The sequence below is a fragment of the Suricata suricatta genome, chromosome 3 (assembly GCF_006229205.1).
Source record: "Suricata suricatta isolate VVHF042 chromosome 3, meerkat_22Aug2017_6uvM2_HiC, whole genome shotgun sequence".
NCBI classification, from domain to species: Eukaryota; Metazoa; Chordata; class Mammalia; order Carnivora; family Herpestidae; genus Suricata; species Suricata suricatta.
This window is the reverse complement of record NC_043702.1, coordinates 110,168,578-110,195,036: the sequence shown is the minus strand read 5'-3', so window position 1 is coordinate 110,195,036 and position 26,459 is coordinate 110,168,578. Positions and strand designations below refer to the sequence as shown.

The 26,459-nt window shown below is 40.0% G+C and overlaps 2 protein-coding genes and 1 long non-coding RNA gene across 3 annotated transcripts in view; 1 reads left to right on the top strand and 2 right to left on the bottom strand.

The window, feature by feature from the left end:
- Positions 1-21,296, top strand: part of OPN3 (opsin 3) — a 42,182-nt gene extending 20,886 nt beyond the window's left edge. Inside the window, exons 3-5 of the mRNA XM_029933338.1 lie at positions 11,624-11,943; positions 16,389-16,640; positions 19,148-21,296. Coding sequence (XP_029789198.1) covers positions 11,624-11,943; positions 16,389-16,640; positions 19,148-19,411 — 836 coding nt within the window. The 3' untranslated portion in view covers positions 19,412-21,296. The remainder of the gene's footprint in view (positions 1-11,623; positions 11,944-16,388; positions 16,641-19,147) is intronic.
- On the bottom strand, positions 3,965-8,720 carry LOC115287968. The gene is made up of 3 exons (XR_003906748.1): positions 8,604-8,720; positions 7,770-7,975; positions 3,965-4,114 (listed from the first exon to the last, which is right to left on the bottom strand). It is a non-coding gene; the product is annotated as an uncharacterized LOC115287968 (long non-coding RNA).
- KMO (kynurenine 3-monooxygenase) overlaps positions 20,977-26,459 on the bottom strand; it is a 53,808-nt gene continuing 48,325 nt past the window's right edge. Inside the window, 4 exon segments of the mRNA XM_029934828.1 lie at positions 20,977-21,972; positions 21,975-22,106; positions 23,457-23,516; positions 23,606-23,707. Coding sequence (XP_029790688.1) covers positions 21,904-21,972; positions 21,975-22,106; positions 23,457-23,516; positions 23,606-23,707 — 363 coding nt within the window. The 3' untranslated portion in view covers positions 20,977-21,903.

Sequence of the window (26,459 nt, the reverse complement as noted above, 5' to 3'; positions counted from 1 at the left end):
ACTGGTGATAAACATACATGGGCACTACTTTGAAAATTATAAAACACCATATGAAATAGGTGTTATGATTTGTTATTTTCACCGGAGAACAAGAGATGACAAATCTTACAGGAATACCATTTGACTTTATGATATCCTTAAAATGAATATTTTGTAGGGACTTTTTAATAGTCCAGTTATCATGTGATGACTGTCAAATAGTGTGTCAAGTTGAGATAGGGTTTTAACCCTAAATATTGCTATTTTCCATAAGAAACATTTTCCTTTCCTTCGAAATTGACTGTGACTATTGCTAAGCATCATTTCACATTGATGTTTGCTTAATTATAGTGGGACCATGTTTACTCCAGTGTTTTTATTCTCCAGGTTTTTGAGAAGAAATATGTTCACATATACATAACCTTTATCTTCAAAAAACATAATAACGTCTTGTTAATGGTTGCAGAGGCCAGGAAGGACGTCAAGATACAAAAGACATGGTCCCTATCTCTTAGGTATTTACAATTTAACTGGAAGATAAGACAGGAGTGCATAGAATTGTGACCACAATACAGGAGACAGTAAACAGCAGCCATGAAGGTACACTCTGTGCTATGCGTGAGCAGAGAGCAGCATGCACTAAGGAAGTCAGAAATAGAGAGTAGGTGGACTAGGTAGTGGAAGAAACATGCAGAGTTCCTTCAATGCCTCTACATTAAGCAGAGGGCGCTTTGCAGGTCATTATGCCAGAGAGGAGATTATGAAGGTTGTAAAATTATTACCACAAGTTCCCCCCAAATAATGCCTAAGGCAAAGCATACAGACTAATAATTTATTGAGGAGTATGTATTCAGGAAATCAAGAATGAGAGGCTCAAGGAGAGGCAAGGAAGAAAGGAAGCCAAATATCAGAGGATGCAGCTCAGGGCTGGGCATAGCTTCCCCCAAAACAGCTGATACTTCGTCCTGCAGGACATCTTCAGAGAGGCTGTATGAAACTAACACACCTTAAAAAAAAACCCATGGAATGAGTAGGGGGTGCAAGCAATTTAGTCATTAGCCCCTCCCTGTCTGTTGACTCATATAGTCCCATTATGTTCCATGAGGCTAGGCTAGCTGGGTCAGAGCAGCAGTAGGGAAGCCAGAGTCTCTGTACATCCAGTCCAGGGAGGGCAGAGGGGCACAGAGGCGGCTGAGCTGTAACTTTGGTCAGGACTGCCGTTCCTGGGGAATGAGGGAGATGGTCATGGCCCATACTGGAGAGTGATGGCTATGAGCTGGGTCAAGGGACGGCACATAAACCGAGTCCAGTCTCAGACAGGTATTTGGTGCAAGAGAGGAAATGAGGCTGGACAAAGGGGAAAGACTGATCAGTTAGGAGTAGGTCAGAGCAATTACTTGTGGGGTGTGAACCTGCATGAGAGCAGTGGGAGGTGGGAGGCACAGAGATGAATTTAGAAAGTTTTCAAAAGTAGAGGCTTTTGTCAGTTTGAAATGAAAATGCAAGCTAGGGGAAAGAGAAGGGGAAGACTTAACAAGTCTCTGTGTTCCTAATGTGGGCCAGAGGCACGGTCCTGCCAGAGGAGCATTCATTCTCTGTGGCAGCTTAGCTTTCCTTGGCAGGCTACAGTGGATTATCATAAGAGCTAGATTCTTGCCCTGTTCAAGAAGTCATTTTGATTTGGTGTAAAAATAAAGAATGTATGCTTCCCATTTTACTTGTGACACCCATACCCATTCTGCGAGTGCAGTTAAATTGGGATTACAATTTAGAATCGAATTATTAGAATTTAGAATACAGATAGATTCTTCCATTGGACTATTTTATGTTGTCACTCTTTCAAACCACAGAGCAGTTACTTGATATTCTAACTTTTTTTGCACTGGGCTTGTAGACTCTGGTCATAATGGGTGTTTTGGGGTCTCAGTGTAATGATTATCCATTTTTTCCCCTAGTGTGAGCTATCTCATTCGATACCCTCCCCTGACAGACATAAGTATAGAATAAATTCCAAGAACTTATCTCAAGATGGAGCTCTCCTCTCCCCCCAAAACAAACCCTAAAACTGTCCAATCAGAGACAAGGTAAATGGTCTGAAACTGGGCTATCTGTCCAAATGGAATAACAGGAAGACAAGGAGCCAAGGTTGAAGCCCAAGACAGAGTGCTGACATTGAAAGAATCAAAGATAACTTTGGGGAGAGGAGTCTGGGATGATTTCTAAGCTACTACACAGACGCCCAAGGTGGGCTCAGTGGAGGGACACACATAGTAGACAACCCTCTGTATTCTGCCAACGACATCAACAACTATTTGCCCCCGCCTCCCCAGTGAAAAATCACTAGATTTAATGGGGGGTGAACTCCCTTGAAATGTCAGAGAAGACAGCATGAGCAAGCACAACTGAGATGATGGTGCGGACATCGTCAGCTCTGAGAAGCTGACCTGCAGACCACGGGCTGAGGGCCGCCCGGCGGATTCCCTCTCTTCTGAGGATTCACCGACCCCTGGTTTTAGGGGCCTCCCAGTTCTTAGTGCACAACAAGCACATGGTGGCTGGATTTTCACATGACAGTCAACATCAAATCTCTGTTTAAACTGCTTACTTGAAATCATAACTTTTTAACCCGCAGAGCTATACCCCTTCATGATACCCTTGATTTCTTTGAAGCTGAATCTGTGTACTGACCCTGAAGAACCGTGAATTTGTCTTGGGAACAAACAATTGAAAAATGGATTTTGAAAAGGGGAGGGAAACAGAAGAAAGAATTCTTAACTAGAACCAAATTTCTGCCTTAGCAGCTGGTGAGTGCCTAAAACATGTGCACTGAAGACCATGCATCATGCAGGTGCTTCTAAGAACAGCTTTTCTTGATCACATGGAAGCCGGGCTTTCTTATGCTTGGGGATTTATCAAATTAACATGGTCATCTCTAATTTCCTTTAAAGTTCTTCAGCTTAAAAAATTGAGTTAAAAAAATTACCTTTTCAATATCAAAAGTTGACGTGACTGCAGAACACAAGTAGTAGGTAACGCGTGGATTGTATATGCTTTCTCCAGTGTCTACTTCACTAAGATAAAATTTTTGGTAATTTCCAAAAGGAACTTAGAAAATGAGTATAGCATAGCGTGGACTTTGGAAGCAGACTGATTTGAATCTTGGCTCTGATTTTTATTAGCTTGAGATTTGGGCAAGTTACTTAACTCATTTTTACCTTAGTTTCCCCTCCAGAATAGGATTGATAATAATTTCTACATGTCTCACAGAGTTGTGAGGATTAAATCAGATACTGTTCCAAGCAAATAGACTGCTTAATAGTACCTGACACCCAGGAAGTTCTCTCTCTGTGTTACTAGGCTGAAATTACCCTGTTGATTAAGGAAGAGGGAGCAAGAAAGCTTAACTAAGCAATGTAAATTTCAAAGAAGAATTGGTTACTTGCCTAAGAGAATAAGCTTTTTCAAGCATATTAAACTTATTGTTTTCCTTATATAATGTTCAAATATGAGTAGAGGTCACTAATCAACAAAGTAATATAGTAAGCAACTTCAACGAGTTTTGTTTCCATTGCTATATGTATGAATGTAATTAAACTGGATATTTAGAATTTTTCTGAAAATCATGACATGTTTTTGAACAAATGAAATTAGAATTTTCATTGGTTGGAGAAAATGTAACCCCACTTAGTTTGTCAGGTTTTACTGTGTGATCTATAAGATTTTTACCTCTACAAGGGAGGTTTACCAGCTGTCTAATTTTATAGGTAGAGAATTTGAAACACAGACTATTGAGTGATTTGTTCAAAATCACCCAGAAAATTCACAGTGCATTATCCCCCAATCATCTTCCCTCCCAAATCCATCTCATCTATTTTCCTTCTGAATCAGTGCTACACCAACCATTCATTGACCCAAGCCTTCTTTTGATTCTTCATTCATTCCCACATCCGGCAGAGATTCACATCCCTAAAATTTACTGACCCTCATTGCCTCTCCGTCCCCAGTGTCTCTGTGTTAGTTCCATTACTCATCACCAGAATGGATGTCTCCAGTAAGTTTCTTGATAGTCAGACTTGTCTCTCCCCACAATCCTTTTTCCACATCTTGGACAGAGGGGACTTTCCATAAGGAAAATCTGCAAAAGCAAAACCAAAAGAAAGTAAAACAAAATTCTCTGAAATAGTAATAATAGTACAGTAATGAAGAGAACAAAAACATTGTAAAGGCTCCCCGGAGCCTTCAGGTTATATTCCAAACTACCTGCATGACATTTAAGGGTCTTCCTAGGAGAGTCCCGAGTCTTTCATTTCTCTCTTTCTAGAACTCTCTGTGTCTACTATGTTGGATTATTTGCAGAAGCCCAAATCATGCAAGTTCCGTCAGTCTCCATGTGTTTACAGAAGCTGTTACCCTTTTCCTGGAATAGAATTGACAGTCCTTTCTCCTCTAACCCCTTCTTATTTGCCAGGTTAAAATGCATAGTCTCTGTATTTTCAGATTTGGAGTTTCTCCTTATACCCCCTTCTCTGGAGTGTGGGCTCCTTGAAGGCAGGGACCATGTCATATTAGCTTTTTAATCTAACAGGTATTAACAGATCTGGAGCCTGGTCCAGTCAATATATCTTCTATGCACTTATTCTATTTAGTGCATTACCCAAGAGTCTAGGCCACGGAACTATAAATAAGCTATTCAATGTGGACATCTAGTGGCCAAAGAGGGAAAATGACTGTTCTTGAGTATTTCTATGTATTATTAATATACTCATATATTTTTTAAACATTTACTTATTTTTGAGGAGAGAGAGAGAGGGAGAGAGAGAGAACAGGGGAGGGGCAGAGAGAAGGAAGGAGAAAGAATCCCAAGCAGGGTCCACACTGTCAGTACAGAGCCTGAAGCAGGGCTTGAACTTATGAATTGTGAGATCAAGACCTGAGCCAAGATCAAGAGTTGGCCACTTAACCAACTGAGCCATCCTGACATAATATATTATGTCTTCATATATTTAAGTGCCAGAGGTCCTCTGGCTATTTCTGTTCCTTCTCCAATAATTACCACTTAAAGCAATTTTCCCCCTAGACACTCAACTATTCAATAACAATAGTAATAACACATATTACCATCTTACTAAATACATTCATAGCCTCATTTAATACACATGCACATACAAACACACTCACAATGAGACAGAATTTTGTTACTGTTATTTCTATTTTACTGTGAACAAATTGAGGTTCATAGATGTTAATTAATTTTTCCAGAGTGTTATGTCTTTACGTATAGAAACTGGAGCTGAATCCAATACTGGCCTCAGAAACATTTCTCTATTATAGAATTTATCATTCTACTGTTTCTTACTTTCATAATTTATCTTTGTCCATTTCCTAGCACCTGGTGTATTGTATGTGCTTGACATTGGCTCTTTGATAAATGTTGTAAGTAAATGCATTACCGTCAAGTTACACCACAAAGAACTTTACTCGACTCAAGCCGATGCACAAGTTAACCCTCAGATACCTCTTTTCACTTTCTTGCTTTTTGTATGCTATATCCTTGGCCTTGAAATATCCTCACTCTCATCAACTTGATAAACTCTCTTTCACTCATCTGATATTCAAACACGGCTTTCACGAAGCCCTCCTCAGTATTTCCGTGGGCGGAGATGAGCTCCTCCGCTACTGCGGCCCCTGCTGGCGGGCCCAGTTCTGGTTTAGCATTTACCCCACCCGCGTCATCACTACTTCGCTTCTCTGTCCCCTCCCCAGACTGCGAAATCTCTGGCTGCTTTTCAGGCCAAGGGAACAGCGGTGTCAGAGCAGCAGGCTTCGAATGTGGCTGGCACTTGGAGCCATGCCGTCTGCATCCTACTGTAAGTGGTGCAACAGGATAAACAGAGTCTCCGTAATATGCCAACGAGATTAGTTTTTCTAGACTTCTGTCTTCAACTTGGAGTATGCATGCTGCTTGCGATGTAGCAACTCTTTTTTTTTTTTAAATTAATGTTTATTTTTGAGAGAGAGCTAGAACATGAATGGGGGAGGGGCAGAGAGAGAAAGGAGACAGAGGATCAGAAGTGGGCTGTGTACTGACAGCAGAAAGCCCAATGTGGGGCTCAGGCTCATGAGCTGTGAGATCATGACCTGAGCTGAAGTCAGATTCTGATGGACTGAGCCACCCAGGAGCCCTAGAGCAACGCTTTCTAGTGGCTATGCAAGGGCAGTATGGGAGCATCACCTTCTAAATTCTCAACTTTAATTTGTATAAGAAACCAGCTCCTTGTGATCCAGATCCTCCCATCTCCCCTTCTCCATCACCAATCTTCCACTTCACACAAAAAGGTAAACACCATACCCATCCCAATCTTATGGTGGAAAATTACCAGGAAGAGGTGAGAGGAAATTCCAGGATGGTAAGCAAAGGGACAATTTAAATATTGTTGAAGAACTAGAAGACGTGAATGACCACTCAGGTGGCTTCCAATGTTATGCTTTATTTATTTATTTATTTATTTATTTATTTATTTATTTATTTATTAGAGAGAGAGAGAGAGAGAGAGAGAGAGAGAGAGAGAGAGAGAGAGAGAATCTTAAGTAGGCTCCATGCTCAGCACAGAGTCAGATGTGGGGCTTGATCCCATAACCATGAGATCATGACCTGAGCCTAAGTCAAGACTTGGATGTTCAACCCACTGAGCCACTGAGGTGCTCCTCTAGTTATTTGCTTTTAACAAAATCAATCATTAAATGCAACTTTTGACAATAAACACTCCGTGATTTTTGGCAGAGTTCAAATAATTGAATATGTAAGGAATGTTCTTTTAATAAGAATTAAAGATAACAGAATTCCTTTCATTGCATCTGGATATATGTGTGATCAAGAAATCTTTCTTTACTTCATAAAGAAGAAAAATAGAAAGAGAATTTATCATTCTACCATAGGTATATTGTGGGGAAGAAAAGCTACACTGATCACTTTAGAGATGTATTCCTAATTTATTTTACTTTTAATATTTAATAGAATATTTTGATCAATTATATACAATAGAAATTGGTAACTCCCTCTGTAAGACAATTTTTTGACATTTACAGCCTTACTATCCAAGAAATTTAAAATTTCAACTTCTAAATAGAAAAGAACAAGACAAATAATTTAAAATCTTTCAACCATACCAATATATTACACTAGAAAAATGTTTAAATGATTGATCTTTGCTGTGTGCGTGTGTGTATGTGTGTGTGTGTGTGTGTATGTACATGTGTGTTTGGATATATATCTGTGTACAGATAGAGATATAAATATGAAATTACTAACATTTTTATGAGTTACTTGATCTATTTAAAAGAGTAAGGTAATAGTTTTGTTTAAAAATGTCTATATTTACATCACACAACTCTTTAAACATAAGGTGAAAAAATTTAGAAGAGCTTTTAAATATTTGAGAGTGCACACAGGTTTTCAAGATTCTATTAAGGAAAGCAATAGGAAGGAATCCTGAAGATCTTTGCTCGGGCCCACAGCCTGCCTCAGAAGGCCTGGGCAGGTGTGCACAGACCTGGTCACACCGGGCCTCAGCGCCTCTCCACACACCTGGAATCGGACAGTCGTGCAAGAGTTCCAGCATGGCCTTCATAGAAGTCCCTCCACCTGGCTCGCTTGCCCTGCTCTTTTCTGTTTCTTAGCCCCTATTCCATCCTGAAGACCCAGCTTACGTGTCCCACCTTCTCGACACCATCCCCACACATCATCCACTGGAGTTCTACTCTCTCAGGCTTGTTGTTGCACGTAAACTTACCATACAATTTTGTATCATTTCCCCTTGCCCTTGAACGGTGCATAGAGCTGCTCTTGGCTCTATAAGAACGTACGGGATCTAGCCCCCTCAAGAGTAGACCCCACGCATCTCCGGCTCCTCCTGGAAGACCTTCTTGACACAGGGACACCCACTACACGTGTGATCAGTCTACAGCTTGGCAGGACGTCCTGATACTCCTAGCAGAGCTGTGGGAACAGGTGGATAAAGGCAAAACTGTGAGTCTTGGAGTCAGCCAGTCCTGGGTGCTCAAAATTTTTTCCACCACCTATTGGTTTCTTATATGTTGTGAGCCACCAAACTCCTTTTCCACAAAGAGGGATACCATATGGAGTGTGATTATTACGGGGCCTCACATATGATGGGTGCTCATTTGGTGGGCAGGCCCTTTCCCCTTCCCTGTCCACGGTGTTAAGGGAATAGAGAATTAGGCTTCACATCAGTTATGATGTACATATGAAGTAGTTTTTAATCCACTTGTTATTCTCCAGAATACAGCAAATAATTTTGACTCAGGCAGGACCAAAATTTATGAGTAAATAATTGTTGTTAAGAGAGAAAAATAATTTGTGAGGAAGGGATGTAGTTTAGGTCTGTTCAAATGGGTCAACTTAGAAGACTTAGTCAGTCTGACTAATAAGCTCACCATTTAGGTACACGTGTAGTCAGGGAAGGCCTAGGAGATTGGGAAATTCAGGGACTACTCACTGGTTATGGTGCTGAATGTCAGGAGTGTAATTTAGACTCTGGAAGTTCATTGTGCCTGCTATGATACAGACATGGTAAAAAACTATTACATTTTAAAAAATCTCTTACCTCTTTAACCTAAATTATAAGAGGGAAAATCCACCACACTCCTGACCCTGACTTATTACAGAGCTGGGGCTTTTCCATACTTCAGCTCTGGGTACATTGAGCTTTTCCTGACTCCCAGTTAATACTGCCACATCCTCCGGGAGCCTAGGCGGCTCAGCTAAGCATCTGACTCTTGATTTCAGCTCAGGTCATGATCTCACAATTCATGAGTTCAAGCCCCTCATGGAGCTCTGCAATGATAGTGTGGAGCCTGCTTGGGGTTCTTTCTCTCCCTCTCCACTCCTCCCCCAATGCTCTCTCTCCCTCAGAATAAATAAGTAAACTTTAAAAAAAATACTCCTCTATACCTACACCCTCCCCCCTCACATCTTCTCAGCACTGACTCCTTGATACCACATCACTAATTTACTTGTTTGACTTGATCATGTCATCACTCTTATCCAGCAGACTGTGAGGCACTTCCTTCACTCCTCTTTGTATCTATTTTCTAGCACACTGATTGACATGCATAGATAAATGGTAAAGAATTAATGGATGAATGGATGGATGGATGGATGGAGGGATGAATATATGAATGACAGTTAAAATTATAGCAGCTTATTCCTCTAATCAGAAGAGCTCACTTATGCATCTGTAAGCTATACTGGCATTTGCTAGTCTAAAACATATTTGCAGCAAGTTTTCTTGCCTAAGAAGAACTTAATCATATTCAAGGTAAATTAAGAGTTGCAGGCCAAAAACTATATCTTAACATTTAAAGACAATTATATAGTTAAATACCATGTATTTATTTGATAAAAACTAAATAAAGCCAAAAGTATTTCATGGGAGTCTTATTATGTCACTCTCTTTAGGTTTTTGGTACCTTCTGGGAATATAGTCAGTTAAAGAAAAGACAGTATCACTTTTCAGGTAGAAATTTAATGAGGTGAAAGTTGACTCTTAGTTTAGAAGGCAACATAACTAACTTGATATTTTCCTTGATAAATCAAGAATCTCCAGAATTAAGACAATCTGAACTTTAGTTCATTATTTATGATTATAACACTGATTCCTGAAGTATTTCCTCTACCGTAGGAGAAAATCCAGTCTTCTTCTTCCAGTCACTTATATGTTTATTAAACATTCACTCATGTATTCAGCAAACATTTACTGACTACCACAGGTACCAGACATGGGGAATTATCTGCCCTCCCCACAGTAACAAGCCTGTCAGGCTATAAATGAATGTCAACTGTGTTCTGCCAATGGCTTTCTGAGTCTAAGAATTCTTCATTTCACACCCTTATCGGTGCAGAGTCACAAAATTTGGTAACGTAAAGGGCTTTCCAGTTTCATGAGAACCAAAACGAAACTGATTTTAAAAGATTGTATGAATTGCCAAAGTCCCAGAGCTGGGATCACTCCAGGTTTCTTGAAGCCTCCCCGCCTCCCCTTTCTACCCACTTACCTGAGACAGGTCTCATGTTCACTCTCCATTAGGAGCACTTTTTTACAAGCTTTCTTGATCTGCTTATTCAGCAAGTATTTATGTTGATTGTGTTCTAGGGAGCTCACAATTTCATTTTCTCCCCCCATATCTGCTCCTAACACCTAATAGTTTTGATCTCTGTTAATGTAATTACCCTCGGAATCATTATGCAGGTTCTATATCTCCAAGTTACTCTTGACTCCTTTCTCTTCCTTTCTCTTCACATTCAATAAACCGATGGGTTCTGTTGATACCAATCACCAATCATCTCTGGAATCTAGACTTCACTGCTTATGCTTTTAAAGGAACTCTAATTTGGGCCCCACCATGGTTGCCTGGACTAAATTGGTCTCCTTGGCCTGGACTAGGACTGGAGTTCTACACCACTGTGGGAATGAGTGCCCTTTCAGAGGAAAAAGGAGCAGGAGGAAAAGGAGAACTTAAGTGTTGTCACTTCACATTTACACAAAACATGATGGAGTAACAGATTTTATAATTTACTATTTTATACAGCAAACATTTTTTGTTTTTATTTTTTGAGAAGAAAAGAAACAAAAACCCTTAGCAAGAAATTGAAAGCCTTTCTCATTATGTATAGCCTCATCTGCTCCTTTTAACCGTCTCTCTCCTTGGTTTGCTCTGGGCCCTGACACCTCTGAATCTTCTCATTAGGTTTGGACCCTCACGTGGTCTCTATGCTCCGGTACATAATTCTTCACTCTTCCTGGAAGGTGCCTCATTGACAAGTGGCCCCTGTTCTGTGATTCCTGCAGTGCACTGGATGGGGATCATAGCCTTTATGCCTCCTGCCATCTTACTGTCATTTATACAACTGGGTTCCTTCTAAACATCTAGATTTCCTCCTTGATGTCACTTGTAATCCTCCAGTGTTGGCAAAGCGACTGGCACTTGGTAGGTGCTCAGTAGGAGCTTGTTGAGTGTATAAATCACTCTTAGGGAAGAGGCAGAGACATGAATAGCATTTTTTCCATGTACTTGTTGCAAAACGGAGGTATAAATGAAGACCATGGAAGCAGAGATGACTTCCCTCCCTTGTCAGTGGTGCTCAGGAGAACAGTTCACAGGCTGATTCCTGCGAGCAGGAAGGTCCACACAGCCCTTACAAACTTGTACCATAACTTGGGCCAGTTCATCCTTGTGAGACCCCTTAATTTTATCTTCAATCCTAAGTCAGACACAACTGAAAAAAGGTAAAGTCAAGTGAGACACTGAGTGATGCTCCCTAACTCTCTTCAGAGTTCCTCTTTGGCAGAAGGTGTGACACAATAGCTGTATCATGGGATAGAGCTGGTTTTAGGGTTTTTTGTCTTGCTGCAAACCACACAGCGTTTCTTTTCTTCCCTGGGTAAATGTGTCCAATTAAATTTCCTGGGGACTGTGGGACATTATTCCTTGTAGATATGTCAGCTCTTAGAGCCCCTTGTTGGTTCCAGACACTGTGTAAGGTGTCTCCAGGGGGCAAGGTATCGCCTGCTATGTCTGTCTTCTCCTGCACCATGTTACACTGTCCCGCTTTCTCTTCTTGCAGGGATTGTTTCCATTACCACCCTAACTGTGCTGGCCTATGAGCGTTATATTCGTGTGGTCCATGCCAGAGTGATCAATTTTTCCTGGGCCTGGAGGGCCATTACCTACATCTGGCTGTACTCACTGGCATGGTCAGGAGCACCTCTGCTGGGCTGGAACAGGTACACCCTGGATGTACACGGACTAGGCTGCGCTGTGGACTGGAAATCCAAGGACGCCAATGACTCCTCCTTTGTGCTTTTCTTATTTCTTGGCTGCCTGGTGGTGCCTGTGGGCGTCATAGCCCATTGCTACGGCCATATTCTGTACTCTGTTCGCATGGTGAGTTGAAGACTGAAAATGTCCCCTAAACTGTGTCCAGAGTGGAAAGTTCTGTGTGGAAGACAACCAAACTCTCCCTCCATGCAGCTGACACAGCTCCAGGGGACTTCCCACTTGATAGCAATGTGCACTCTACAAGACCAAAGAGGAATAACATCTACTTTGTATACGCCACTCTCTAAACCACAAGGAGGAAGGAAACAGGTTCCAGACAGACAAAATCAACAGTAAGCAAGAACACCTGCATTCTCCAGCACTCTTAGAATTCAAGAACTCTAACCAAGGAAATCCCATACTTCCCATAATTTTATTCATTCAAAGGTCACATAAACCCACTAGAGAATAGTGCAGATATTTTTTTCTGGAAATCACTTTTGAATCATGAAGCATAAAAACTGACCACCAGGAGGGTTCCTGTTGGGTGCTGTCAGGAGTCTGAAGTGGCAGCACAGGGGACACTCCATATGCCAGTCTCCTACTTGATCCATGTATGTTTTCATCGCCCACTCACTGTGTCTTCTTGTTTAGTGTCTTCTTTCCTCAGAACTCCTGCTCATCAGTCTCCTGCTCATCCTGCTAAACCTCTCTAGCTTTCACGTTTTCTTAAAAAAAAAAAAAAAAAGAAACTTAGCCACTTTTATCATTTTAAATCATAACCAGTGGCTCTCTCTCTGTCTCTCTCTCCCTCCATCTCTCCATCCTTCCCTCCATCTGTGGCTCTACCACATGAGAACACATTGCGAAGGCAGTCATCTCCAAGCTGAGAAAAGAGGTCCTATAATGAAACCTGCCATGCTGGCACCTTGGCCTTAGACTTCAAGCCTCCAGATTTGTGAGAAATACATATTGTTGTTTCAGCCACTCAGTCTAGGGTATGTTATTAGGGGAGTTCAGGCTGACCAAGATATTTACTTAGCACTGAGGATACAACAATGTATAATTTATAACTCCTGCCTCAAAGAGTTTGTAGTTTAATATATCCAGCTAGTAGCTATTTCTCAACCCATTGCAAATTAGTGCCTCCTTCCTTGATCACGCTGTCACAGAAACAGCCCGCATTAAGGTAATTGATAATACATCAAATGTTAGATCCAACAGACACATTTCTATTTTGTTTTTTCTGGCATCCATGGCATTTAACACTTGTGACATTATTGACAACTTCCACTGAACTGTGGTTTTCTCCTCCACTAGGACTCCATTCTCTCCTAGGGTTATTGTTGACTCTGGCCCATTTTCTTAGGTCTCTGTCAAGGGCTGCTTCCCATGGGCCTACCTGAATTCTATGTTCTCATACTACACACTGGCCATGGGCATACGTTTAGGATTTCCCCTTCTAAAAATAGCTTGGTGACTTTGGAATCTCTCTTTCTAACCTAGGATGTTCCTCTGGTCTCTGTCAGATCCCACAGTCAGTTGTTTATTGCACCCTCCATTGGAATGACCCCCAGAATCATCAGATTCTATGTGTGTGAAGACGAATTGGTCATCCCTCCCCCAGATCTGCTGCTCTTCCAGTCCCTTTTTCAGTAAATGCTCATTATTCCTCAGCACAAAATAGGAGAGTAAATCTTTGACTATTCCTCATCCAGGTCTCTCCAGGGAGATTTTCATCTGTTCAACCTCACATGTTTTTCCATATGTCCCTTTCCCCTTCTCCTATTGCCAAAGATTCAATTCAAAGGGGCCCTTCCTTTATTCTTGCTTTCTTTTCATTCATTGTCTCTACACTTCTACTAGAGTAGTTGTTCTCAAATGCAAATTTTCTCAAGTCATTGCCCAGCTTAAAATACTTTAGAGGTCCCCCTGCCTTTATAATTAAAAATATAAAGCCCTTGAGTGTGACTACCAGGGTCCTGCATGGCCATCTCTTTTCTGTGTGTCCAGCTGTATTTCTCGACATGACTTCCTTCTTGCCACCTCTGGCTCCAGCCAAGTGCAATAGTTCTTGTTCCCAGAACCTGACATGTGTTCTCTTACTTCTTTGCCTTGGCACGTTTCCTTTTCTGGGAACATTCTGTCCCTCCTTACTTGACTGCTTCCCACTCATCTCAGAAGGCTGAGCTCAGGCTCTTCTTGCCCTTATCTATGTCTGAGTCAGTTACCCATCCTGTGTATTCCCACAGCCCTCTCTGGTCACCTCCTCCATGGCATGTATCACCTGTGGAGGTAACGTGTGTGCTGGTCACCCTCAGCATACAGTGAATTTCTTAAAAGCAGAGACACAGTCTTTATTTTTTCATGTATAGCTGGAACAGTACTTTCATCAAATAGTTGATCAGAGACGATTTTTGGAATGAGTTACAGGCAGTGTGCATAGGAAGGAGAAGTGGTACAAGGGAAAAGAGATTTGACTCTAAACGGCAATATTCTCCACTCAGAAACTGGCACCATAATCACCTCTATTTCCTTACCCAGTGGTGTGACTCACAGCACAGGTGGAGACATATCTTCTCACAGGAGAATGAGGACTCACAATGACGTTTTTGGAAATCTATAGGCATCTGGATCAATAAGCACTATATATATGGGCAGAGAGCACTTTTATTGGGAATTCATGGGGATTTGTCTTAAGTGGTTCATCATTCAGGACATTCAACTATGCATGTGCTTTTGCTTCATCCACAGCAATTTTGAAAAATATACTCAAATGACTGAATAAATAGGGTGAGACATTAAGTAGAGCTCTTTATTTAGAAAATGTTGAAAGAACAGAGTAAAAGAATAGAAAATGATAAAACAGAGAGACCAAAAAAGATAAATGAAAAATCATCATGGAGGCTTCACATATATAAACCCAAATAATCCAAACATTAGAACCATATTCTTAGGCCAAAGAGAAATTGGGAAAGAATAGGCCAATATTTTCCTTAAATTAGCTTCTGCACCATGCATGTAATTCCAAGATGGTAAATATGTGCTCTGCTTTGAAAAATGGTAAGAGGATGTGACTAAGTTATCCAGAAAAGGTAGAGATGAGTCTGTGGGGCCCTAGATGGTGGGGAATAGGGGAGAGATGATTAAACTGTGGTCTTATTACTCATTAGCTGAAACTATGAGGAGCCAAAACTCATGATTCCTAATATCCTATAGTATCATAAAAGTACAAATGCATAGAAGTATGTTAGTTTCAAATATAATTCCAATGTAAGTAAATAATCTTGAAAACAATCCCACAAAGTCATATTATGGAAGTGAGACCCAACCTCTGTTAACTCTAATAAGTTATTCATTTGAACATCCTTTAGTCTTGATTCTCAGACGAAGTAATTGATTAATTAATGTCACACAAGGGGCAAAAGTGGTGAATCTGGGATATGGACCCAGACCTAATTCCAAATCCAGACTTGTTACTAGGACTTCACAACCTTCTTAAAAATTCTGGGGGTATCTCCCATCCCTAAAAAGTGCTGTTCCAAAAATAGAAAAATATCTTATCACATTAAATAACATAGTTTCTTTTAAAATAAAATTGCCATTGGGGCACCTGGGTGGCTCAGTCAGTTGAGGGTCCAACTTTGGCTCAGGTCATGATCTTGCCCTCATTAGTTTGAACCCCACACTGGGCTCTGTGCTGACAGCTTAGAACTGGAGCTTGCTTTGAATTCTGTTGTCTCCCTCTCTCTCTGTCCCTCCCTTGCTCACAATTTGTCTCTCTCTCAAAAATAAAATAAAACATGAAAAGAAGTTTTCTAAATAGAATTGCACACACAGAAAATAATGGTATCAGACATTTTATAACCACACCCACTCCTACACATTCCCTCTACTCTTAAAAGAACAGTCATGTTAATTACCCATTAGCCCTTCCGTTCTCTGTGAATATGAAAATATGATTCTACTAGGAACATAGTTTCTTAAATATAATTTGAAATACTGTATCAATAATTTAGCTATATCAATTCAAATATAATTTTAAATACTATAAGCACATGTTCTAACTGATTTATTTGGAAATTTTTCCTTAATTTTTATGATAATGCTAGAATAAAAGGGACACTTACAGTTTGTTAAAACACAATAAATTTCCCCCTTTAAAGTTATATGTGAAGTATAAGCAGTATGTATGATACCTTTTTTAAATTTAAAAAGCATTTGTATTTTTGTAGCAAAATTAGCTTTTTAGAAAGGTCAGAAATAACTAGTTTATTTCAGAACATACTTTTGGTGTAGAGGAATATTATCCCCTTCTCCCTAATAACTCATTTATAATAACAATAGAAGGAGCTTCTACGGAAACTTTACCTAAGAAACCCAAGCAACTTTCAGACTGTAGACCATTATTCCTCAGGGCCTTTACTGGGGAGAAACTAAGAGCAGACAGGCTGAGTTTACAGGGATGTGGCTGCAGGCCTTGAGAAGTGGAGGCCTATGGCTGTCTGGTATTGAAACAGCTCGAGAAAAAGAATCTTTCATTTTCAATTCTTTCTTTCTCCTTTCTGCAGCTTCGTTGTGTTGAAGATCTTCAGACAATTCAAGTGATTAAGATTTTAAGATACGAAGAGAAAGTGGCCAAAATGTGCTTTTTAATGATATCTACCTTCCTGATCTCTTGGATGCCTTATATCGTGATCTGTTTCTTGGTGGTTAACGGTTATGGACACTTGGTGACTCCAACAGTATCAGTTGTTTCCTATCTCTTTGCTAAATCAAGCACTGTATACAATCCCATTATTTATATCTTCATGATCAGAAAGGTAAGTGGTATAATAAACTCATTTTTTCACTCTCCAGATGTGGCTGTTAAAAAATATAACACTTTTATAGAGATTAGTTGAAACAGCTTCAGTGATAAAAACCTAAATCAAGAATTTTAGAGGAAACTAAAGTGTTCAAGAAGAAATGTAACAAAGAAAATAGTAACAATCCTAAAATCTACCAATAGATCTTAAGTAAAAATCAATTGAAATTAATATTTATGAGAAACATTTTATGTCTGTTAATAATAATAGCCACAAAGTTAAAATCACTTAAAATTCTTACAGTACTATGGAGGTTATGCATTATCTTTACAAAACAGCACGAGACAGGCACCAATATTATTCCTTATTTTATTTATGAATTATAACAGGTTAAAGAAGTTAAATGACTTGCCTGATGTAGGAATTGTTGGTGCCTGGATTCCAACCTGGTTTTCTTGAATACCAAAGTCGACACACATAGCTCCCCACCTGGAGTTACAGATACTATTAACAGTTAGTTCGGTTATTATTCATGCGCCATGGCTGGTGTGTAGCTCAAATTAGTTTGGCTTTAGAAACTCCTATAGACCTAATGGGAAGCTTATTTCCGTGATAGAAAGGTTTTGACTTGATGGTTTCAGTCATAACTAGGAAAGCCCTCATTATGATTGCTATGAAGCTAAGCCTCTAAGTTACAAAGTTTAAAGATCAGAGAACTTAAAAGTTATGAATAGTAGTTAATTACTTCATTGGAATTTTACAGTAACAGGTCACACTAATATCAGACAATAATAGCTACTCAGGCTACTAATGCTCAAGAATTTAGAATAACGGGGCCTTTTAAAAATTAACCTTATAATATTCACTGCTAAATCTGCCTCTTTCTTTTTTCATATGGTTTCAATCTCTATTCACTGATGGTCTTTCATGTTGCCTTCATTTATCTGTCTACTTGAACCCGAGAATTTTAACTTGGAGTCCTTAGACTCTGAGAATTACTTGAATTGCCTTTAGGAGAGTCGTGAGAATCCTGAAAATTGGTCATAAAACTTTTTAAGCATGTGCACATGTGAATTTTTTTAGCAAGATAGATTATAACTTGAATTTTCTGAAGAATATAAAATCTCCATATTTTAAGAACTACCACCTCGACAGGCAAATAAGTACATTTTAAGTTTATTACCCAACCATTGCTTTTTGTTCTTTCTCTGGGTCAGTGGGCCATAATTAGTTCTTGAAAACTTTAAAGTGCTAACACCACGCCTGGAGGGCTTATAAAAACGAAAAAGTGCATGTTCAGATTCAGTATGCTGGGTGCCTGAGATTCTGTATTCTGAGAAGTTTCCACATGGGTCTCCTGTTTCTGGTTCCCAAGAGCACACCTTGAACAAAAACAAACAAAAACAAACAAACAAAGTAAAACAATAGTCCTTATCTTCAAAGAGCACACGAGGTATGTGGGAAAACATATTTCAGCATAAATACTCTACATGATATATCTTCAGCACTTAACCTGATCTAGGAAACTGTAGTTTGATGAATAAATAATCTCAAATATTTTAAAATGTGAGTATAAACTAGGTGCTACCTTGTATATAAGCGAGGTTTATTATTTATTTTATATGTTTTTTATTTATTTTTGAGAGACAGAGAGAGACAGCGTGAGCAGGGGAGGGTCAGAGAGAGGGGGAGATACAGAATCTGAAACAGGCTCCAGGCTCTGAGCTAGCTGCCAGCACAGAGCTCAACGTGGGGCTCAAACCCATGAACTGTGAGATCATAACCTGAACTGAAGCCAGACGCTTTATCAACTGAGCCACCCAGGCACCGCTATAAGTGAGGTTTAAAGAAGACAGAAATCAATGTAGCTGGTTATCATATTTTTCATTACTGTTTCCTGATCTGTGAAAGCCCATGTATAAAACTTTTATTTTGCTCCAAACAAAGGGAATAAAAGTTAAATTAAGTAACTTGGCTTCAGTGTTGTGCCCAGGACAGTGGACACTGGTGAACACTAACACTCCCCACTGTAGTATTTTTTCCCTAAATGGTTTGTAATATTAATAGAAAGAAACTCTTTACCTAATTAACAGGACATCAGTGAGACTGCAGACTGGAAACTCTGCAGGCAGGGCCTTGTCATTCTTTGCTGCCCACAATATTCCCAAATTGTAGCACACGCAGTGGTAGGTGCTCCCTGAATATTGGTGCAAGGAATTCATGTTCAAAATACCTTAAAGAAATAGATTTTATTGCCCTCATAGGAAGTGCATGCAACTTAAATGCATAGAGATTATAATAGTCCTACGTGGTTCTGTTAATGAGAATTATAATAAATAGAAAACATAAAACCCCAGGGTTGTTTAGGTACATCTGAGCATTGCCACCTCACCTCATACCCACACAAGGTAACAAATAAAAAAGAACAACCAAATTTAATCTCAAATAATTTTATTGAATGTTAATCCAGATTAAGGGCCAAATGTTTACTTAATATTCAACTTTATTTTCTCCCTGCCCAGTTTCGAAGATCCCTTTTGCAACTGCTATGTTTCCGGCTGCTGAGATGCCAGAGGCCTGCTAAGGACCAACCAGCCAGTGGGAGTGAAATGCAGATCAGACCCATTGTGATGTCACAAAAAGATGGGGACAGGCCGAAGAAAAAAGTGACTTTTAATTCTTCTTCCATCATTTTTATCATCACCAGTGATGACTCACTGTCAGTAGAAGACAGTGACAAAACCAGTGTGTCAAAAGTTGATGTAATCCAAGTCCGTCCTTTATAGGAAGGAACAATGGTAATGAAAGATGAGGCCTTGCATTGGACTCTACTTTCAGGCTTCCATCATAAGGACTGTTTTGGAATCCTCGTTCTACGTTCATATTGTTGGAGAGGAAAAGCTTTCCTTTGCCCCTACAAGATTCTTTTGGCTGGCCTAGTAATTAAATTGACATGAGACAGATTAACAGGAAAAACAAAACAAAACAAAGCTTAATTCTGTGTGCAAGGAGGCCAAGTAATAATATTGAGACCCAACGAAATTAACAAGGCATGTAGCTTTTATACACTTTAGACAAACATAAATCTATAAGGAGTTGACAGGACAAAGAAAACTTATGTTTGGAACCTTCAATTAGTAGAGTTCTAAACAGAATTTGAGCTGGGGTGGTAGTTTTGGAAAAGTAACAAGGTTTGTTTATGTAGACTTCTTCAGCCCTGAATTCTCTGTCTCTGATGTCTCCCTACCTCCCGTTGCAGGGAGGCATCTTGCACGTGACAGATTTCCTGCTTTCAGGGGAATAAAGGAAGGTCAGTGTCTGTTTTGCACTTGCTGTTTTTTAAGTAACTTTAATTCAATATAATCGTTATTCCTTGTGGCAGATTTGGGGGCAGCCTTCCCCTGGGGGCTCCCAATATCAATAGAACTTTCGCAACCCAGCAGGAAATCTGAATCACCCAGATGCTTTCTGGCCACTGGAAACAACTGAGCAAGCAAAGTTGTGAATTTAATGGGTGCTTTCCGTGACGAAAAACCATTTATGGCACAAGATGGGCATCTGGCACCATCAACTTCTAACATGTTGGAAATTTTAATTTTGAATATATTTTTTTAAATGACACTATTTTCCAAGACGTTTCCATAGATGTTTTTCTCAAAAATACTTAGCTGTATTTACAGCTCAAAAATTGCTGTAAAAATAACTTTGTATCATACACATGTCAAATCACTAGGAAATCTCACATTTTCTGTAGTGTTGGATCCTTATCACTGTCACATCCTATGTTTGACCAATCAAATTTATCAGAGACAATTCCAGGGTGACAAAAAAATTCAGCACCTTGGCTTCCTCCAAAACCGAAGACTTGCCGTATAGGCAGTATGATAAAGAGGAGCTTCAGATGAATGTGCCGCTAAGCAAGCTCTAGAAAAGCAAAGACAGTGAATTTCAAGGTAATCATGGAGTCTAGGAAATAATACATGAAGAACGATGTGTACATGAAGAAGGATGTGTTGATGGGAGATAGGAATCTCCATCTGTCTCATTTCAAACATAACTTGGCAAGATTATCCTCTTTTTAACAATTTGCCACAATTTTGCCAAGAGTTTTGGGTTTAGAAAAGGAGTTCCAAGCAAAAAACGAAACCTAAGCTGAAGGGGATGAAAGTCAGTGTAAAACTGTACTCATAAGATGTATTATTTAATGTTTTTTGCTCTTCAGTCAATCTACTGGACAATCAATGGTCAGAGTTAGTGAAGAAGCCATTTTCCCATAAGTCATTGTTTAGACTAAACATGGATTATTAGAACTCAAAGATTTCCTTGACAGTGTAGAAAAGAAACAGAATCATTTTATTGTATTGCCTAGTTTTTATTTCTTAGTTGACTGTTTCACTAGAGGAGCATTTACATAAATAATCATGTTTGAAAAACTTCTAAGTGATCCAATTGGCCTACTGAAGAAGAGAGAACCAACAAAAATGGTTTCACTAAATGAACTGTTCAAAATCAAGTTTATTGCTGGTTCTGCCATAGCAAGTTAGTAAACTACGTCTGGGAGTCTGAAATGGAATAATTTCTATTAAAACTGTCTTCCTTTATTTCCTTTCCACTTTGTTGTATATATTGATGTTTAATTTGTAAATAAAACTCTTCTTGGTCTTCACTTAATATGGTATTAATGGCCCTTTTTTTAATTTTCAAAGGGTAATACTGGCGTTTGAAGATTATTAAGTAAAATTCAATCATTTTGTAACTCTCTAGGGTACCCCAAATTCCTCATTTACACTTCTAGTTTTAGTAAGTGAATCTGGGCTCTGTGATGGGGAGGATCCATCCAGGGTATCAAAAGTGCACTTAACAGGTAGCCAAATTGTAATTTTTAGTCCTACGTGTTGAGTCAATCCTATCGTGACCTCAATTATGTTCTTTAAAGAAAAGATGTGATCAGTGTCATCCTCAAGGCCTCTGGTGTTTCACTTTCCGAGAAGTGAAAGAGATCTTAGTCACTGCATTTTATATTTAGAACAACCACACCTATGTGTAGTGTTGTGGGAAAGCTGCCTTTTACAACTTAAACTGGTGGTTTGGGGTTGTTCTTTTTTCTCTTTCTTTTCCCCTTCAATAATTGCAGTGAACACAGAAATTCTATACTGAATTTCATTGAAAGCGGAGCTATCTTGCACTAGTGAATTAAACATGATGATGGAAACATGGTTTTGATCCTTAGTTTTGGTTATAAAGAAATCCCACTATTTGCTATTTCAGAACCTTTATATCATCTGCTAATGATATTGGGCATTTCTTTCAGTGACTCCATGGAGTTTGTAGGGAAACAGGCCCTGTTTTCTGGAGGTGTGTGAGCCAGTCCCACGGTCTTCTGAAGTAGTGCAGGGGTCTCAGTGACATGGCACACACGAGCAGGTAGGTGCCACCGACGGCTATCAGTGTTCCAAGGAAAAAGAGTCCTTTATTTATCACCTGTAAAAACAGCAAGAAGTCTCATTTCATTTGTCCAGAGATTAAAATCTTAAAAGACTTCATTCTTAAACAATTGTTTACAAGAGTATACAGGGGTATACAATTTCTCCTCTGTTCTTTAACCTGAAACAGCAATTTAATCGAATGACCACTAGGTCAAGGCTTACAATGACTAGTAAGATCTAGAATTTGAGCTTCCCTCCTCTCTAGCTCTGTATTCCCAGAAATAACTGGGTCCATGTGGTCTATATAAAGAATTCTTTGCAGCCCCGCCTATGTATAGCCACCAAAACAAACAACATTTAGAAAAAAAAAAGAGTTATGAATGCTCTCTTAGGAGAGTACTGTGCTGAAGCCACAGTGATTGTCACTGCTCAGACCCTACCCAAAATCTCCAGGAGAACCGGCCTGTTGGCACTAAGTGTCCTGAGTTCCCGTGGCCTGTCCCTGTCTTTCTCCTATTACACTTTGGGCTCCTTGAAAGCAGAGTTTTGTTTGCTTCATCTTTGTAAGAATAAATCTAGATTCCTTCCAATCCAGGCTCCACCCAGCAAAGCTACCTTTCTAAAACCCACACCTGAATCCATTAGCCTCCATTGGTCTCCCTGCTTCCCTCAACATACTATTCAAAATCCTTGAGGTCCTTCTTACCACCCCAGCTGCACCCCTGGCCACTCTCATGCCTGTGGACGGCCTTCCAGCCCCACGGAGGCCCACCCACCCTGGGCCACCCCCATTCTCCAGGGCAGCTGTGCCTGCCCACCAGCCTCCACCAGCCTCGGAGCTACATAAGGAGAGGGCTCTTGCTTAGTCATTACCGTGCTCAGCTCAGTCTGTACACATTAAATAAAATGATTTGTTGAATGAATAAAGTTGTTAGATTTCCAAAGCTGAAGATCAGAAATCTCAATGTCTATTTAGTGGTATCTCTGGGCCAACTGCCACAAACAAACATGTTATAGCATTAATTTGGAATTTGATTGTGTTTTATAAGTGATTCAGTTCTGTTCAATTTTACTAATTACACCCATAAGAGTAGTTCAGGAAGCTAAAGCAAATAGCTAAATTAAAGTAAATAGTCAAGTTGCTAAAATAAAGTAGAAAGTAGAAATATTAGCATCTGTTTCTTTTTTGACTTTCTTCCCTCCAGAAGCACTCACTCACCCTCTCGCCCTCTTGCTCACTCACTCTCCCTTCTCTCTTCCTGTGATTTCGTTCATGAGGCACGTTTCCTTCTGCGTACCCAGGACAGTTTTTATTTGGAACCAAACATTCAGTGTGTGTCACATCATTTCTGTATTTGCTTGAAGAATCATACCCACACCACTATGAACTTCAATGTATTCTGACCTTTTTCTGCCAGTGCCAGCGCATCACTGCCTCATGGTATCTTATTCTGGAGAAGGCAACCTGTAAGGAAGTTTAAAACATATTCTTGTGATTCTTTAATGGCCAAACAGAAGAATAAAATGAGGAGATGCCTTAAATCCAGACCTTACCATGGTATAGAGAGGGATAAAGGTAGACGGCATAAGAGCATGAAGAAGTCTCTCCATGTTTTTCTGGAAGATGAACCATCTCGAGTTGACATGTGCTCGCATCTGCCATAAACAAGAATCTTAAAGAATATCCCAAATGAATAGCATTTATTTCTGTACTACGACTTATTATTATACTTCATTCCTATTCACTGCAAAGCTGGACACAAAATTGTCAAATTCTTGTTTCCTTACCAGTCATTTCCAATCCTTTTTAGTAAAAGTAGAAGACATTACATTGACAAGGTTGAGCAATTGCACAAAACCTGCTATAGAACCCAATTTGCTCAAGGGGCAATCTGGGAACTCTTTTTCAGCAAAAAGTTTGTTTAACCAGATCCGAGGATAGTCTATGGGACCAAATATTTGACTAATTGCTGTTGTTTCCTGGTTGGTTCGGAGTCTTCTTCATGTCAAGAAGGGATCTTTGATGCTCTCTATGTCTGACTTGTTCTGTATTCAGAGCAAATATTCAGTTGTAGCTGTCTCTGTTTTTTAATTTTTTAATATTTTAATTATTTTGAGAGAGAGAGACACACACAGCATGAGCAAGGGGGGCGGGGGACACAGAATCCGAAGACAGGCTCCAGGCTCTGAGCTGTCAGCACAGAGCCCAACATGGGGCTCGAACCCAAGAACCGTGAGACCATGACCTGAGCTGAAGCTGGAAGCTTAACTGACTGAGCCACTCAGGCACCCCATAGCTGTCTCGTTTTTAAAGACACAAGAAAATGTGATATTGTATATACAATGGCATACTACTCAGCAGTTAAAAAGAATGAAATCTTGCCATTTGCTACAATATGGATGGAACTAGAGTGTATTGTGCTGAGCAAAATAAGTCAGTCAGAGAAAGATAGATATATGATTTCACTCATGTAGGATTTGAGAAACACAACAGATGAACATAAGGGAAAGGAATAAAAAACGAGATAAAAACAGAGGGAGGCAAACCGTAAGAGACTCTTAAATACAGAGAACAAACTGAGGGTTGCTGGAGGGGAGGTGTTGGGTAGGGGGATGGCTTAAATGGGTGATGGGCATTAAGGAAAACACCTTTGAGACGAGCACCAGGTGTCACATATGTAAGAAATGAATCACTGGGTTCTACTCCTGAAGCAAAGACTCCACTCTATTTTAACTAATTTGAATTTAAAATTTAAAAATGTTTCTATTATTAACTATGTACTCTGTTTATAATTGATTTATCCTGTAATGTTTTTCATTTGATCATTTAAAAAGTGTAACCATACTATTTATTGTGAGCTTTTCATGTGACTGGCTCAAAATGTAATTGCATTTTTTCTTCTGAGTGTTAATCTTCTGACCATGAATTTCTTTGGTATATACACATTTTTTTCAGTGCATAAGGCCCCAAAAATATTTAAAGCTACTCTAAACTTGAAGCTTATAATGTTAAAAGTGATAAAGTCATTTACTGTTTCTTCATTCCTCCAAATATGTTAATACATATAAAGATTATGTCTCATTAAAATAGCATGTTACTAGCTCTACCACATGTGTGAGGTTTAAGTCTGTGAATTTATCAGTGATTGAAATCAGAAAATTTGTCATCTTTGTTACCTCCCAAATGTCCCTAAAATGCAGATGAAGATGATGTATATGGGTCATTGTCACTGTCTACTGTCACAATCCACCCACATGTAGGGAATGCTGTGTGTGTGTGTGTGTGTGTGTGTGTGTGTGTGTGTGCGTGCCCGTGTGTGTGTGTATTCTTTTTGTTCTTATTCAGCATGTATGCGATGGGGCTGGAGCAAAGAAAAATTAAAGAACATTTGTGACTTCTGGGGAAGATGGCAGAGTAGGATTTCCTAGACTCACCTGGTCCCATGGATATCCCTAGATAACAGCCACATCCGTGTAAAACCCCCAGAAAATGAACTGAAGACTGGCAGAGTAGACTCTCTATAGCTAAATGTAGAAAAGAGTTGACATCAAAGAAGGTAGGAAGGGCAGAGACACAGTCAGGAGCCAAACTGAGCCACAGGACTATCTGCAGGAGGGAAGGACACTGCTGGCACAGAGAAAGAGGAGGAGACCCCACACCGACCACGCCAGGCATCAGGGACCCACACTGAGAAGACAAATTCCCATACTATTTGGCTTTGAAAACCAGAGGGGTCTAACCTGGAGAGTTCTTACAGTCAGTGGGGCTTACTACTTGGAACCTCAACAATTAGAGGGGCTTATTGGGGGAGAGCCAGAGGGTGAGTGAAAACTACATCCCCACCCTCAAAGAGCCAGCACAACAAACAGCTCCACTGATGTACAGCATAAGAAGCCACACTTTGCAAAATGCCTGAGAAACACTTGAAGATTCATTTACTAATCGCAGAGCATATACTGGGTATCCTTGGGAGATTTCTCCAAGAAAAAATGAGCTAGCGATGGTGCTGATGCCATTTCTTTCCCCCCAACCCCAACCTCAACACGTGGACACCTGCTGAAATCACTCCATGTCAACAGTCTCCACCTACCTTGCTAACAGCATACCCACCCAGCCACACATTGTCCTGCAGACCCGCCCCTTCCAACACACCCTTGACCGGGGTCCGTCCAAATCAGTGCCAAAACCTGGCAGTGGCAAACAGCCCCAGTGGTCCAGCACCACTGCAGTGACTCCTTCCCTGGGGAAAGAGGAATATAACCACACACACCAGTGCACCTGCAGCCCCAGGGCTGAGGGGAGATACCTGATCTGACTGCAAGCCCAGCCCACCAGCAAAAGCTTGTCAGCCGCAACAGTAGGGAAACCTCTGAAGCATCAGGTGCCAGGGAACAGGGGACATTGAAC